This window comes from Muntiacus reevesi, chromosome 6, assembly GCF_963930625.1.
Source record: "Muntiacus reevesi chromosome 6, mMunRee1.1, whole genome shotgun sequence".
Classification (NCBI taxonomy): Eukaryota; Metazoa; Chordata; class Mammalia; order Artiodactyla; family Cervidae; genus Muntiacus; species Muntiacus reevesi.
This window is the reverse complement of record NC_089254.1, coordinates 61,264,124-61,280,986: the sequence shown is the minus strand read 5'-3', so window position 1 is coordinate 61,280,986 and position 16,863 is coordinate 61,264,124. Positions and strand designations below refer to the sequence as shown.

The following is a 16,863-nucleotide window of genomic DNA, read 5'->3' as shown; positions in this document are numbered from 1 at the left end:
AGACCTCAATTAACTGTAGTGGTGGCAAATGCAATTTTTTTTTAAACGCAAGTCATGTCAAACTTACTTATATTTTCTGAAATGATTATTTTCATTTTATTCAATGATAGAATGTGTTTGTTTGTTTTAGCTGTAATTCTCTGAACACATACCACCTGGCAGGTATAGTTAGCAAGTTCTTTTGTTAGTAGCTTGATCTTAAAATTTTGCCAAATGAAAGTCATACATGGGAAGTTGAGAATAAAAAATATAAGGGTTATATGACAATTGTTATTCACTTCCTCAAACAGCTGAATGACACCAACATAGGGAGGTATACTATTTTAATACATTTAATTTAATGAAACTTTAGATTATTAGAGCTTGTTCATTTCTCATGAAGAAAGCTGAGCGCCAGATATATAAACTGAGAGTTTGCAGAGCTCCACAGTGACTTTCAGGGTTTGAATAAAGGCAACGTATTCTGACAGTTCAGCCATTTCTCCTCAATATAACTTCCAACTATCATCTGCATTCCAAACTTTGGAATGTATGTAAAATACTTTGAAAGTGTTAGGCTTAACAGTCTGCCCATCGAAGAGCAAAGAACCTAGTCACATATTTAGTTTCCTAAACAAGGATCCCACAGGCAGAGATGCTTTGGATAAAATTCAGTTAAAGAAGATGAAAGTTTAAATTTCATTCCAAACCAAGCTCAACTGAACCCTCTGGAATTTTCCCACTCCAGTGGAGATAATACAAAACAAGCAAATGCCAAGGAGGTGGAAGATCTAGTCTTGTATCCATTGAGTAAGCAAGCACCAATTGATGTGTATTTTGTGACATTAAGCTATTTTTTAACTACTGTAATTAAGCCATTTTCCTCTGAATTGTGACTAGTTTTGACATCGCTCTCCAGCCAAGATCCAGGTACAAATGTCCCACCCAACTCTCTTCCTTCAGCAGGTGCCATTCACCGCCATCTCTGTCAAGGCTCCACTGGCAGATACCTATTAAACAGAGATGCTCTGTGGAATCCCTGTATTCAAAGATCTTACAACAAAGCTACAGAAAGCTGCTCCACAGCAGCCCAGAGAGACACTCTATGAGGAGGCAGAAAGCAGAAAATGAAGCATGTGGCTGAAGACCTTTTGTCCGCTTCCGTTCTATTGAAATGCCCTTCAGAACAGAGATCAGATGATACTGTCTTCTTTTGTGTACCCCATAATTAAGTGCTGGCTTCATTAAACACACGTAGAATGACTTAACGAACACAAATATATCTGGAGTGTGCACCTGCTTTTTTCAAGTGAAATCAGCAAGTATTTTAGTCTTAAACTCAACCCTCTCTACAATATTCTTTCTCTATGTCTCACCGCCTTTTTCCAGCTCTACTTCTTTTGATTTCTATGTCAAGATCCAATTAATCCTACTGTCAAGAGTCTCTCCAGTTCTACATCATTGTCTTGAGAGGTTAAGTTCTTAGACCAGGAGAAGGCAGATAAGGTTTTACCCTAAATGGAAATGACAATTGACTGTACTGCTTGCCTGGAATTCTGTGCTGAGAAGAATACTAAGGATAAATCTGCAGTTTGGTAAGAAAAAATTACCAAAATCAATTTGTGATGTCTGTTACAGCGAAGAGGTTCTGAGGGAGGCACCTGGATCTGTATTTAATATGCCCCACAGAGGTTTGTGTCTACCTGTGAAGCTCCTTACAGAGGGTGCAAAGTGGCCTACATGAGACCACCTAGCTCCTAAAACCTTGTGTTGGGGAGTAACATACCCACTGAACAGGGCAGAGATGAAATCAGGAAGGATGAGAAAAGCATCAGCAGAATCCCTGAGGTCAGAGGGTAAGATGTCTCTGCTATTGCTAATGTCAAGAAAATTACTTCAATCCTTGCCTGTCCTCCCTGGTTTAGTCTACATGATATCTGCACCTTTATGTAAACTGTTTCACCTCCTATTAGAAATGGGTACAGTATGCATGGTTAGATGGCACCACCAACTCAATGGACATGAAACTTGAGCAAACTCTAGGAGATAGTGGAAGACAGGGAAGCCTGATGTGCTGCAGTCCATGGGGTCACAAAGAGTTGGACATGACTTAGGGACTGAACAACAACAAAGAGTATGCATAGCCCGTACATACAAAAATAACTAGCATTAGACTAGAGAATAGATCTTCCCTGGTGACTCAGGTGGTAAAGAATCTGCTTGCAATGCAGAAGACGCAAGAGATGTGGGTTCGATCCTTGGGTTGGGAAGATCCCCTGAAGAAGGGAATGGCAACCCACTCCGGTATTCTTGCCTGGAGAATTCCATGGACAAAGGAGCCTGGTGAGCTACAGTTTATGGGGTCAAAAAGAGTTGGACATGATTGAAGTGACTAAGAGAAGTATATCCATATTTAATGTGAATAACATAGGAGAATCAGGAGCAAATGGTTTCTTTAATTCTTAGGTTTTGATTGAAGCTGACCCAGCTGATCTCTTGTTATATAAGTTCATTTCTTTTTCCTTCAGAAACTCAAAATAGAGCCACCATGCAAAAGAAAGGTGGCTGCCCCTCTCAGACTTCCACACTCTATCCCTGACCCCTCTTGCCTCTTTTCCAAACATTTCAACATCCTCACCGGGTCTGAATGTGGAAATTGTTGGTGGTTCCAGTGTGCTCGTAGTCATGGATGGCAGCTGAGAAGATTATAGCAAAGATCTCCAGCTCCGTCAGCCAGTTCTGAAAAGGAGATTACAGAGCAATCACATAATCTGCCTGCTTCTCAGACAAAGTCTTCAGCTTGCTGACAACACACCCACATTGCTGCCTATCCACCCTGCAGCTGGCAAGCTATTGCCAAAGACACATTTCTGACAGGCAGAAATGGTTTTTTTTTTCTTCTTCTGTAAGGAGACTGGGGAATGTGTGATTTGAAAACAGCATGCCTAGCACAGTTGAGAGAGCTAACTAGTAGGTTTCTTTTTTTCAAAGAAGCAAAAAATAATGAATGTGAGACTTTAACAGTTCTCATTCCCTCCTTTACCAAATTTCAAATAAAGTTCCTGAGTAGAAAAAAAAAGTTAAGTTTCAACACAATACCAAAACTAAGAGTAACAGATAACCTAGTGCTTATCCACTAGAAGATGGGTAGTAGATAGAGTGGAAAGACAACATTTGGTCTTCTGCCAAATAATGTTTGGTCTCTGGGTTGCAGTCAACCGATCTATGTTTGAAGAAACCTGTCCCCATCTATGTTACCAAAGTTGGCTGCAGTTCAGTGGTCTTCAAAGTGTGTTCCCTGTAACAGTAGAGCTAGTATCACCTGGAAGGTTGTTAGAAATGCAAACCCTTCACCCCAGTCCCACTGGGATCAGAAACTCTGGGTTGCAGCCCACCGATCTGTGTTACACTAAGCCATACAGATAATTATGATGCATGCTGAAGTTTGAGAATCACTGCTCTGTTTGAAGTTCCCTCAACTGACTTCTATTTCAGAGACTCTGGATTCACTGGTATCTCCCCTCCCTTCTGTAAACCACGCTGCCTGATGCCCAGAGGATGGAACATTTGTACTGTCAGCTCACCCTTGGTATCGCTGCTTACCTTTGTGCTAGTTGAGTTAATGATTACAAGCTTCAGTGTGATTCATTTCAAAAGCAATTTTGACAAACTGTACTTATTATTACAATTATATAATAAAATATAACCTAAACCAATAAAATATGAACACAAAAGGTTATGTCCATAGAAGTTCAATGCTTTGCACAGTCACTAAAAGAACTGGTGTCTCAATAGATGTGATCACTAGGAAACAGTAGAAAAAAATTATAAAAATTTTAGGGAGATTCTGCACTCAGTTTTCTTCATGAAATCTTTAAGTTCCCATTCCTTCGAAGAAATAAAACTAGAAGTCTTAGACAGAGGCAGGGTTAAGGTAATGCAAATATGAGTACCTAAATTGGAAGAATTCAGAAAGCAGCCAGGGACTTCCCCGGTGGTCCAGTGGTTAAGACTCCATACTTCCATTGCAGGGGGCATATGTTTGACCCCTGATTGGGGAACTAGGACCCCCTAGGCCCCACAGTGAGGTCAAACATTTTAAAAATAAGTAAATAATGTAAATGAAATTTAGTTTAAAAAAGAAAGCAGCCTGGGTTTTCTATTAGAGATCAGTGAATAAAATATATTTATTTGATTTGCTAACAAAAATGATTTAAAAGTGAACAGGTAATTTCTAATAATTCTCACTCTAACTTTTTTTCAATTAATTACTAATTTTGGTCTTCACCTAACTACTGAAATCATTGCCTTCTTTGAAGATAATGACTACACTGAACTACAGCCAATTTTGGTGATGTGGATGGGGACACGTTTCTTCAAACATCAGCATGTACAAGGGAAAAATAAACAAACTACATATAACCTATGAAGAAAAGACTTCAAAGTTAGGGAAAGAATGAGCATAGAAAAAAACTCAGGAAAAAAACTATATTTTAAAAAATGACTTGTAGCAGAATCCAGCATGAAATGTCAGGAAACATTTTGGCATTCTTGATAATACATCTCAAAAAGTCAAACTAACATACCATGAACAAAAAGACACACGGAGAAAAGAGAATAAGATGAAAAATCAACAAAATTAAGTGAAAAAAAGATTGGCAAATAAAATCTTGACAAGTGCAAGAAAACAGTAAAACTATCCTGAAAGCAGCAAAAGACATCCTCCTCGGGGTTAACACTTATGGGAGCTTCCCATTGCGTTTGCCTGTTTACACAAAGAAATTCATGCAATACACACAACTCCATACAGGTAGGTACTCTTTTCATCCCCACTTCATAGATGAGAAAACAGATTAGGAGAGGTTCAGTAACTTACCCGAGGTCTCATGGCTAGTCCTGAGACAAGCCACACACTCCAGAGTTCTTACTTTATAATCTTTAAGTCACTATTCCTTTGGGTCACTGTTTATATGCTTACTCAGTTTTTCATAAAATTGCATAGTTATGATTTTATATTACAAATATTCTTGATATTTTTCATTCACATAAATTTTTCTTCTTTCTTCCCTAATACCTTGTCTCCACTCATTTATCCCAACTTCCTCTACCTATTTCCCCCCCACTGACGTATCTCTTTCTCCAAGCTCATGTCAAGTTAATAATTTAACATTTTAAGATAAGATTATGAATGGGAGACAGTGTACCATCTAAACAATCTGAATCACAGAGCCTCAGTTCAACCAGCAGAAGGTGTCTAAATAACTGCACAACCACAGTTCTCACAAATATCAGTGTAACTCCCCTCCTTATCCAAATATATGGACAAAATTATATCTTAAGTATAACTTATTTCTAATAAATCAAAACCAATGAACTATTAAATGAACATACAACAAACAATAAAAACATAATGAAGCCTGGACTGAGCAAGGATGGAATCAGGCATTTTCAGAATGAACAACGGAACAAGTACCAGTGGCAAAAGCCGATTCATCGTAAGGAAATGATTCCCTTTAGTGGAGCAGGAAAGTGAAAATGAAAGTGAAGGTCGCTCAGTCGTGTCTGACTCTTTGCAATCCCATGGACAATACAGTCCATGGAATTCTCCAGGCCAGAATACTGGAGTGGATAACCTTTCCCCTTTCCAGGGATCAAACCAGGGTCTCCCGCATTGCAGGCGGATTCTTTACCAACTGAGCCACAAGGGAAGTCCAAGAATACTGGAGTGGGTAGCCTATCCCTTCCCCAGCAGATCTTTCTGACCCAGGAATCGAACCGGGGTCTCCTGCATTTCAGGCAGCTTCCTTACTAACTGAGCTATGAGGGAAGCCCAGTAGAGCAGGAGTGAGGGTTGATTAGGGCCCTATGATGACAGGCATTAAAAGCCAGGATGAAGAATACAAATCAGGTTTATTAGGCAGTGAAGTTTATACGCCAAAAATAATATGTTCAGCATGCTATTGAGAGAGAGATAGAAAAGCAGAGAGCACAAAGTGCTGGGAGCCGGCACACGAGATCCCACCCATGACAAGGTCATAAGGGAGAAAACCTGACGGACAAGGCGGATCAGGTTTTCAGGGGTTTCGAAAAGGCCAGCTCACGAGATCCCACCCATGACAAGGTCACGAGGAGAAAGCCTGACAGGCAAGGCAGATCAGGTTTTCAGGGATTTCGAAAAGCTGCCCCCGGCGCTCACCTTAAAGATGATATTTGTCTTTTTGATGCCTGCCTCAATAGACTACTCCCTAATTTCTGTGACACAGGCAGAAGGCCTTCCCCAATTTCTTCTCAAATAAGAATCAATTTAGAACTTTAATCAATAAGTTTCCCAGATGGTGGTATTTTATGAGCTTATCCAGGGTGAAAGGAGTGTTTTAATTTTAACTCCTTTGCTGGTAGTTTGTTAGCCAAATGCATTTATGCCCTTGGTACTAATATGCATGATTGCTTATAATATCCTAATCATAAAATAGCATAAAGAACCTGATTATATAAAAGCCCTAATAGACATAGAGCATTTTTGAGGGGTGAAGGAGTCCTATTAGAAAACATAAGAAAAATTATTCTAAAGGTGGTTATTGGGTTGACGTTTGCTTGCTGTGTTTTTGCTTTTAATGTGTTAAGGTTGTGTTATAGAAACTATTGTTAATATAGTTAAAGATCTAGAGAAATAAGAACTTAGCCCTAGTGTGGTAACAATGAAATGGTTGTTAATTGTCAGCCAGGAGTGCTAGGCAGAAGCTGCCTCACCAAAGTCACAGAGTCAGTGTGGGATAAACTTCTTAGATAAACACAACTGACAACTTCTGCAGAAGGATTAATTTTTGTGTTAACAAGGTTATACTTCTACTCTGTACTGTTGCCCTATGAGACTGCTACCTTTCAGTTAAGGTCACCATAGAAACAGAAAATAGGTTTACATTCACCTGACTTGCATAAAATGTTAATAGGCCCCAAGGCCAGAAGATAATGTACAAGACCCTCATAAACAAAGAAGTATGCAGAAAACACCCTGGTTTCGTGAAGAACAAGCTGATGTAATGTTAAACTATCTTCCCTTTAGAAATGTACTAATTTAGGGTATAAAATCTATGGTAAAAAATAAAGGATTGCCAGACTCTGCCGCACCCCCCATCTGGTCACTCTCTCTCTCTCTCTCTCTCTCTCTCTCTCTTTCTCTCTCTCTCCCTCGCAGACTTGGCCCTATCAAGGCTGGTCTCATGTGTCTTCTCTCTCTCTCGCCAACGCCGTTCTTCCTGAGGGTATCCCCTGGATTCTGCCGAGGCTGAACCCCGGCAACAAAAGAACGATATAAGACCTCTACTTTTGGATTGAAAAGTCCTTATAGGATGCATAGATGGTATGGAACTAGAACCCTTACAGCTGATCAGCTCACTGAATGCAGGCGGCCATGAAGAGGTTGCAGTCCAAAGGAGGTTGCATTAAAGATGATCCTGGAGGGACAGGGTTGGGAGGGAAGTGGGCGGGGGGATTCAGGACGGAGGGGACACATGTTTACCTATGCAAATTCATACTGATGTATGGCAAAAACCATCACAATATTGTGAAGCAATTATTTGCCAATTAAAATAAATAAATAAATTTAAATTAAAAAAAAAAAGATCCCGACATTCCTAGCCTGAGTGGTTAAAAAGATGGTGGGTGGTATTAGAGGGTAGCATTATTAGAAACAGAGAGTGGGAAAGGCTGTTTTGTGGGAAATATTCATATTTCAATATAGCTCAGATTTCCTTGCTTCTTCCAAATTCAACACTGTCAATCCCAAAGGTTTATGACAAATCATAAGAAGTCAGAAATTTAATTCCCACAAGAATTTTATTCCAGATTTATCAAACTGTGACAAGGTACAAGTAATAGACCTTTCCAGAATTTCCCTGTCTACAAAATATGAGTGTCCTAACTAATTCAGTGACAGGGATGCCTTGCCAACTGGTAAAGGTGGACTTTGAATTATGCTGCGTATGACTCAGGAGAGCAAGCCATGCTTGTATGTGGGCTGGGAGAGGGGAACAAGCAGCGGGCAGGGAAAACCTGGAGGAAAAGACATGGATAATTTGCCATTGCCAGAGGAGACATTATTAGCAAGTTGTAAGTTCAACAGGTAAAGGACAGTTTCTTTACTAGTCTGTTTCCATCTCCTATTGGTTTTCTATTGTTCCCTTAACTGATTACCACCCATGTAAGGCACACACTCCTATGGGTTCTGTAGGTCAGAAACCATCATCGTGAGGCTAGATTTTCTGGTGAAGATCTCACAGGGCTGAAACCAAGGTGTTGGCAGACTGTGTTCCTTTCTGGAAGCTCTGTGGAAAACACATTTCCAGGTCCCTTCAGGGCATTGGCAGAATTCTTTTCCATGCTTTCCGCTCGGCACCTCCATCTTCAAGTCAGCAATAGCTGATGGAGTCCTGCTCACCTTCCTCTGCCACATTTCTTTTTTTTAAGATTTTTTTTTAATGTGGACTATTTTTAAAGTCTTTATTGAATTTGCTACAATACTGCTTCTGTTTGCTTTTTTTTCAGCCACGAGGCATGTGAAATCTTAGCTCCCTGACCAGGGATCAAACCCACATCCCCTGAACTGGAAAGGGAAATCTTAACCAGTGGTCCATCAGAGAAGTCCCCTGACACACTTCTTGAGTTTTAAGGACTCATGTGATTACACTGGGCCCACCTGGAGACTCCAGGATCACCTCCCTATTTTAAGGTCCTCTGATTAGCACCCTTCTGTATCTTCAGAACCCCTTTTGCTATTTAATATAATGTATTATAAAGTGTGCCATCAGAGGGCAGAGGTCATGGGGGACAAAATTCTACTGACCATACACCCTAATAAAATTACTTAGCACTCTTTAACCAGGATGCTGTTTACATGCCCTTAGTGGGTCCCTTGTAAATATGATAATGCCAGGTAGAGTCAAAAGAACAAGATACACATTTCTCTTTTTTTTAAAAAAAAAGCAAAAGAAAAATTAATGGCACCTTGCCTAATAAAAGCAATGAATGGGACAAAGGATAGGACTGGAGTTTGAAATCTTGTGATCTAACTCAAAAGTAGACTGGAGCTTGGAGTCTGATTCATATCTATTCAATCAACAACTCTTCAGTCTAATTCTGTTCAAGGATTTTCTCTTAGATGTGAGCAAAATCATGATGAAAAGATTCAAGCCTCACTAGGCATCTAGGCTAAGCAATAATGAGTAATATAAACAGATTACAATGAGTAACACGATGGATGCTGAAGCCCAGACATCACTTTATCAATGGGATATTTTCACTCCCTATGTGTCTTACAGTTTATAAAACTGAAATGATTTCAAGCATTTTCTCCCACTTGGTTTGTAATGAAAGGTTAGAGTCACAATATGCTCTCCATTCATCAGAATGCTTCCTACTGTTTTTGTAAGCTTGCAATGAAAAAAGTTTGTTTTGAGCTGTGTTTCTAAGAGAGAGTGGGCGGGAAGTAGTTTCTATATTTAAGAATTATTCTGAATATGGCCTGAATCGATAATGAAAATGCAATGACAAATGAGCTCATTCAAGAATAGTATGCAGTACGTCATGATCATTGGCTGCTACGATATAACATCTATGTTAATCTATGTTAATGATAACTTACATTAGCATAAGTGTTTGGGAGCTTTTCCAGATGGCTAAAAAGACTGCCTATGATTCACCTTTATGTCTCCACAGTACACTGAATGCAGTAGGTGCTAACTACGTATATGTCGAACAGATGATTTCAAAGTATATTTTCATATCCATTTTAATCCTCACCACATGAGCATACTGAGGTATAAGAACGTCACGCTCTTTTTCACCACCAGCATTGCAGAAGCATGGCTAAATATTAGCATTTAAATACATGAATTATTTAAATGTTAGAAGTCAGACTAAGACCAAATCCTGGCTCTGCCACTGTATTAGTTTGCTACAGCTGATATATAAAAGCATCACCAACTAGGCAGTTTAAATAACAGAAATATATTTTCTCAGAATTATGGAGGCTAGTAGTCCAAGATGAAGGTTTTAGGAGGGTTGGTTTGTGGTGACAGCTCTTTTCCACCTTGCAGAGGGCCACCTCCCCATGTCCTCACATGCTCTTTCCTCAGGGCATCTGCATGTCTGTGTCTTAATCTTTTCTTATAAGGACATCAGTCACACTGGTTTAGAGCCAACCCATATGCCCTTCATCTATCTAAATTAGCTCTTAAGTGCCCTATCTCCAGAGTCACATTCCGAGGCACTGGAGATTAGGGAAAGAGGACAAAATTCAGCTCATGACAGAGACTTGGCGATAGGACAATATTAACTCAGTGTGTTTCCTCCTATTTGCCCACAGGATTTGTACCACTTTCTTGATTTATATAATCTGGATCTTAATCCTTGATCTCTACATATTTTCCTCAAGTACTGGCTTAATTATGGTGATTTTTTTTAATCCTACAGAAGGTTTTCATTTTCATGTACTCAAAATAATCAATATTTCGTTATATAATTCATGTTTTGAGGCTTATTTAAGAAAGGATTTCCCTTTTCAAGGCTATAAACATAACTTCATATTTTCTTCTAATATAATCAAAATTTTATGCTCACATCTTTAATTCATTTGTCTGATGTTTGGTGAATGATTTCAAGTAGGACAAAAACTATTGTTTTTTTTTTCCAAATGAACTGTCCCCCAAACATTTCCGGAACCAAGTAATTTTCCCTCTACTAGTGTTTTCCATAGATGTGTCCTCACTGTCTCATCTGCAGGTCTGTCCTTGTCATACTTCAGTCCATGTTCCATCCCCAGCAAACCACGGGGACCAATCATGACAAGGGCACCAATGACTACCAATGTTGCCAAAGGCAGTGGTCACTTCTCTGTCCTCATCCCACTCAACCTTTCGGCATGTTACATGCAAGTCACAGCTCTCCTTTGGAGCGCTTTCTTTCCTTGGCTTCCATAACCTCACGCTGTCTTGGGTTTTGTCCCAATGACACTGGCTGCTCTTTTTTAGTTACTATTGTTGGCTCTAATTCTTTGTCCTCATTTTATTGTATCTGCACACACCATTTTTGAAATATATATTATAGCTGTAAATGATCTAGAGGAACAAGGGCCGTACAAAATCTCCAAGGCTGAGTTTCTCAAAAAAATCTCAAGCTACTTTGAATGCTAATTGAGTGGTTAATCAAATGATATCCTATAAAGGAAACTATCCAGACTAAAATGGTGAAGTAATGAGCTCCATTTTAAACTTTAGACCGCTCTGGGACTCACTTCACAGTGCCTCTGTTTCTCTATTCACATCCTTTCTTTAGACCATGTCATCTGGTTTCATGTCCTTAAATAATACTGATAAGCCCCTGAGAGCCCAATCTCTTTGTCCATCCCTGACTTCTCCCCAGAACTCTAGACCCCTTTAGTTTTCTTCCTGCTTAACATCGCCACAATGATATCTCATAAAGATCTTAAACTCAACATGTCCGAATCAAAACTCTCGACTCCCCTTCCCTGAAAGCTTCTCTCATCAACCTTGTTTATCCAACCAAAAATCTAATCTGTCCTCTTGATTCTCTTCCTTAGTGTCTGAAATCCTATTATACCATCCAATTCTTTCAACTCTACCTCACCAATAGGACATCTGGTCTCTATACCCCAGGAAGGTCCTTCCTAGTCCAAACTACCATCATCTCTCCAGGAGACTTCTGCGCTACTCTTCCAACATGATGCCTCAAGACCCATTCTTCACAGTAATTCTTGTCTAGTCTTTACCAGATCATCGCACTCCCATGGCGAAATGCTTTAGCTGGCTCACACTGCACTTAGAATAACACTGAGACCCATTAGCCAAGTCTACAAAGCCAACTTGGTCTGTACTTTACATTCTCGTGATTTTTTATTTTATAACTGGAAGTGTGTACAATTGACTCCCTCCAGTCATGAGGAAGTTGTACTAATCCTGCACTAATTCCACTGGCATACCTTTCTTCAGCTCTTAGCATGACTCAAGCCTAAAATCACAACTGTCTCAGATTAAATATTACTTCTGGAAAGATGCCTCTCCTATCTAATAAAACTTAATTTACCCTGTGTGAGTCCCTTGCTCTAATCCTCTGCAGAATACTAGCGATATTATTTACTTTTTCATTGGTCTTTTACCTGTAATTTCTTACTAGAATGCAAGTTCTCTAAGAGCTACAATGCACCCTCATCCTCTTATAAAGTACATGACATATAATAATTGCTCAATCAATATTTGGGTTCAGCTTTTAAAACTTCAATCAATTCCATGGATATATTTGTCTACTTTTGCACACTGTTTTTATACATTGCTTTACTATAGCTTTAGCAGATACTTTAACATCTCTGGTAGAGTAAGAACTAACCCATCACACACACTGTCTTTTTCAAAACTGTTTTTTCTACAGTTCTTAAATATTGATTTTACATAAATTTTAGACTCAGTTTATTATGTGACATGCTAAATTCTTTTGGAATTTTTACTGGTATTGCTCTGAATTTATAAAGATGGGTTTGAGAAAAATTAACATCTATTTCTTACTGAGGCTTTCAATTAAAAACATGGTATATTTCTCCATTTATTTTAAACATTATTTTCGTGCCCTTTAATTTCAGTTTCCTTTTCATTAATTTTGAAGTTCTTCATGGGTAATTTGTAGGTTTTTTAAAAAACTGTTGGGAATGTATGTTGGGAAACAGTGTATAAGACAGTTATTTTATCCATATCTTACTGAGGCCTTTTATTTGATCAAATAATTTATAGGGTTTGGAGGGGTTTTTTTGGACAGATGGTCAAATTATTTTCATAGGAAGCTTCTTCAACTTTTGTAGATACCATATTGCACTGGTTGAGAATCTCCAGAAAAGTGCTCACTAGCAATACTAATGTTGGATTCCTGTTTTGCTCCATGCTTTCACGGAACCACCATAAACATATCTGCTCTAAATTTTGGGCAAAAACTCTTTATCATATATACAGATTCCTATGTAGAGTTTCTAAAATTTAAAAAACACCTTTTTAAACACTGTTTTTAAGAAATTGACTCTATAATAAGGAAAACATGAAAATTGCTGAGAGGTTAAGGGCAATCTTACAGAGTTTAAATAAGAACAATTCCTGACTGTTCAGCTTTTTTTATGAGACAGAGAGAGCATTCATACTTTTGATACTTTATTCCTAACCATCACAGTACTTCCACAAGATAGAAAATTTTTCACAATTTTAGAAATGAGGAAATCTTGACTCAGAGATTCAAGCAATTTATCATAGGTCACAAATCTAATAAGCAATTATGCAAGGATTTATACCCAACTATATCTAGCTCCAGAGCCCACACTCCTCCCACTGTATTCCATATTTAATATGAGATATTAGACCAAGCCTCTCAACATGCCCTAGCAGAAAAGATAATAAATGTGTACTGGGTTTATGGGTTAATTAATAACCACATCCCCTAAATGTCTATCTCAATGTCAATTGTGAAGAAGATTTCAAAGTAAAAAATCATAAAGATTTACTACAGAGACCTAACTGTCACTAACAGCAGTATTTTTTAAATGAATAGTTTATATCAAGGTAAAAAGGGCAAAAAGTATATGACCAAATTGAGTAGGTTTGTTAAAACAATGAGTTATAGATCAGAGATTCAAAAGTATCTAAAGAGCTAAAATGTTGGATCAAAGCAAGAAATTTCCAAATGGTTAGAGGTAAGGTTTGACCTTTAGGTTCAAAAAAATCAAATGCACATAATAAGTAAGATGAGAATAACCACAACCCTTATGAAAAAGATCTATTGGTTTAAACCAAAAGCAAATTGTGTACAATATGATTACCAAGTATATTCAATTCAATTTTAATATGCATGGATAGCAATGTGATTGAACACAGCAAGAGATTAATAGTACCACTCTCTATATCTGGAAATGCATATTTAGTTATAGAAATTATATTTAATTTGGTCAAAGCCTAGTAAGGATACAAGTTACTACCAGATTTTTTTTTCATCAAGTTCAGGATGAAGAAAAAGTCACATGCAAAAAGGAATTCCAACACTCTCCATGATTGGGTTAGATAATTATTCGGGAATAGGAAGTCCATAAAACAATACATTTCTTGTGGGCTCAACCTCATCAGAACAGAAACAGCCTCCAATTTAAAAAAAATCACCATCACATCTTTGTGTAATCTGTGTTCCTATGTACTTACTGCTACTCCTGTCTTATAGAGAAGGTAATGCACAGTCTGTGTGACGTCAGCAGCGTGCATCAAATTGTGGTAAGGATTTTTGTGCTTGCTGTATCCCACTTCCAGGGCCTCCACAAATGAGACAAGTGCAGAAATGGGGATCTGAAAGAGAGTGGCAAGGTTAATTGGCTAGTGATTTAGTAGCTTTGAAAGACCAAAAAAGTCCAAGGTATTCTAGCTATCTCTTTCTGAAAGCATTAAGAGAGCACACAAGGACACAAGAACTTTTCAAAGTTAATAAAAATCACTGAACAAAGTATTGGATAATTTGAAAATTGAACAGGAAGTCCCTGGTCTGCCCTGCAAATTGTTCTTTGTTCTCCAGTTCAGAGGCCCAGGGTAATGACAGGATCATCTCAAGGACATGGAGGGCAAAAAGGCAGGTGTTCACTTAAATCTCAGGCAAAGGTTCAAGTCTTTGTTTGTTAAGAAATAAATGAACAAATACTATGCAGCATCTCATTTACTTGTGGGAAAACATAAAGTACACAAACATTTAAGTTATAAAATGATTGCAAAACAAACTCAAGCCTTCTGAAAACTGCACCCTTTAGAAGGAATGATGGGTACACTAGACAGTTGAAAAAAAAACAAACAAACTACAAATGAGAGTCTGTTCTATAATAGAAACGAGTTGTGTTCTTGTGTTTATTACTTGGCAACTTATTATTATGCTCAGTCGCTCAGTTGCATCCAACTATTTGCAACCCCATGGACTGTAGTTCATCAGGTTCCTCTGTCCATGGAATTCTCCAAGCAAGAATACTGGAGTGGCTTGCCATTTCCTACTCCAGGGGATCTTTCCAACCCAGGGATTGAACCCATGTCTCCAGCATCTCCTGCACTGGGAGGCAGATTCTTTACCAGTTGTGCCACCTGGGAAGCCCAACTTATTGGTGCCTTACAATCTGGAAAAATATTTCCAGTTATCCTAGCTGCTTTCTGTCTCAAATATGGGTAATATACATATCTTCTTTTTCTATTTGGCAGAAAGTGAACAACTGCAAAATGCCTGTACAAAATAAGGGGTCTTGGAAAACATTCATTACATTCGTTTTCTGGATCAATTCCTTGGTTTAGTGTAGATTATCAATTATAAGACTGGGGGAAAAGGAGAAAGTATGTGTTCCAGGAGACTAGAAATTACATTCATAAGAAAAAATAAGTGCTTCATGAGAATCCATACTATGTTCTTCCTTGGGAACATTGCTCCATATTTACTATCTGTGGATTTAAAAAAATTAAATATAGCCTTTCAGATGTGAGAAATTAATTCATTATCATTTTAAAAGTGAAGATCCAATGAACTTAGATTCTTTGGGCTGTTCATTGGAGAGCTATGAGCCACTGAAATGCTAGATAAAGGTGTGTGCATGTGTACTGCAGCTTCTTTTAAGGTCTTGAGAATCCACTAGATCTTCAAACAGGCTTCTTTTGAATTTATTTTAACAAATAACAGAAATAAACAAAATGCCCCAAAATAGATAAAACAAAATTTTTGAAAAATAATATCTTTGTCAAGTCTCCAAGACTCTGAAATTACTATTCTATTCATTCTATCTATAGATAGATAGATTCTATCTATCAATACTAATATATTCATTCAGATTTGTTTTTATTCTTTTCCAATCTATAATCTTTCATTTTAAAAAACATAAGCCTTAAAGGCCTGCAATTATGCATCAGTTTGATGATGGGCGTGTCCAATGAGACCAGTTCATGTCCCATTCTCCAGTGGCTCAGTCAGTGAAAGATCTGCCTCTTGATCATATTAAATGAACCACAGTAATAGATCAAGGGAAATGTGACTCTCCCCCACCATCCTCTTCCTCAAGCTATCTGAATACTGTTTGTTTTTTTTCATCTTCCAGCATGTATGCCTGACAAAATAAAATGAAAGACATTAAGTTGACAGGATGAAAACCTCATTCCAGGACAGGGGTCAATAAAATGGGACTGGTCCTGACTCCTAACCCATCATTGCCCTCCTCCTTTTTGATCATGACCAATAGCTCCTAAACAAGAAGAGAATGAAATGAGTTTCGGGTGGAAAGAGAGGAAACTTGAAAAAGTGGCCATTTACTCTTTCTCCCTAATATAAGGGACTTTAAAAGCAAATCCAGGATTACTGATGGGCATGAGTGTAGCATGAGAGCTCTATACTCCCCTCTAGCAGGTTGTCAGTCCAGTCCTTGCCAAGCTGCCTGGTGACCATCTGGGGATTGTGACATGGCCAGTCCTCCTGCTCACCACCTCTGCTGGGGCCCTAGAATTCTTCTGAAACCCTGAAACCTGTCCATGATGTAACTAAGTCTTGCTTCAAAATGTTCCTTACACAGAGGTAAGTGTGACTGATGCCAGTTCTTGGGAACTGGAGTTAGGTGGGGACCATATAATGTTGGGGAGACCTGATTTTAACCAGGTATTTTGTAATACACCACTGAAGATTTTCTGGTAAGAAAGCATAAGATTCATAGTTATCGCTCTTATTGAAATCATGGGACTGGCATAGTGAGTTCTATCCCTTCTCGGAAAGCAATGTCTTTTCCCAGATGGGATCCTCACAGAAAGGTAAAGGTCATTACTCAAGGTCACATAGCTACTG

At 38.4% G+C, this 16,863-nt stretch overlaps 1 protein-coding gene across 2 annotated transcripts in view; it reads right to left on the bottom strand.

Moving 5' to 3' along the window:
- PDE1C (phosphodiesterase 1C) overlaps positions 1–16,863 on the bottom strand; it is a 502,728-nt gene that overhangs the window by 93,233 nt on the left and 392,632 nt on the right. For both annotated transcript variants that reach the window (XM_065939408.1, XM_065939407.1), the window contains exons 8-9: positions 14,220–14,360; positions 2,618–2,718 (exon numbers count right to left, since the gene is read on the bottom strand). In XM_065939408.1, coding sequence (XP_065795480.1) covers positions 2,618–2,718; positions 14,220–14,360 — 242 coding nt within the window. The remainder of the gene's footprint in view (positions 1–2,617; positions 2,719–14,219; positions 14,361–16,863) is intronic.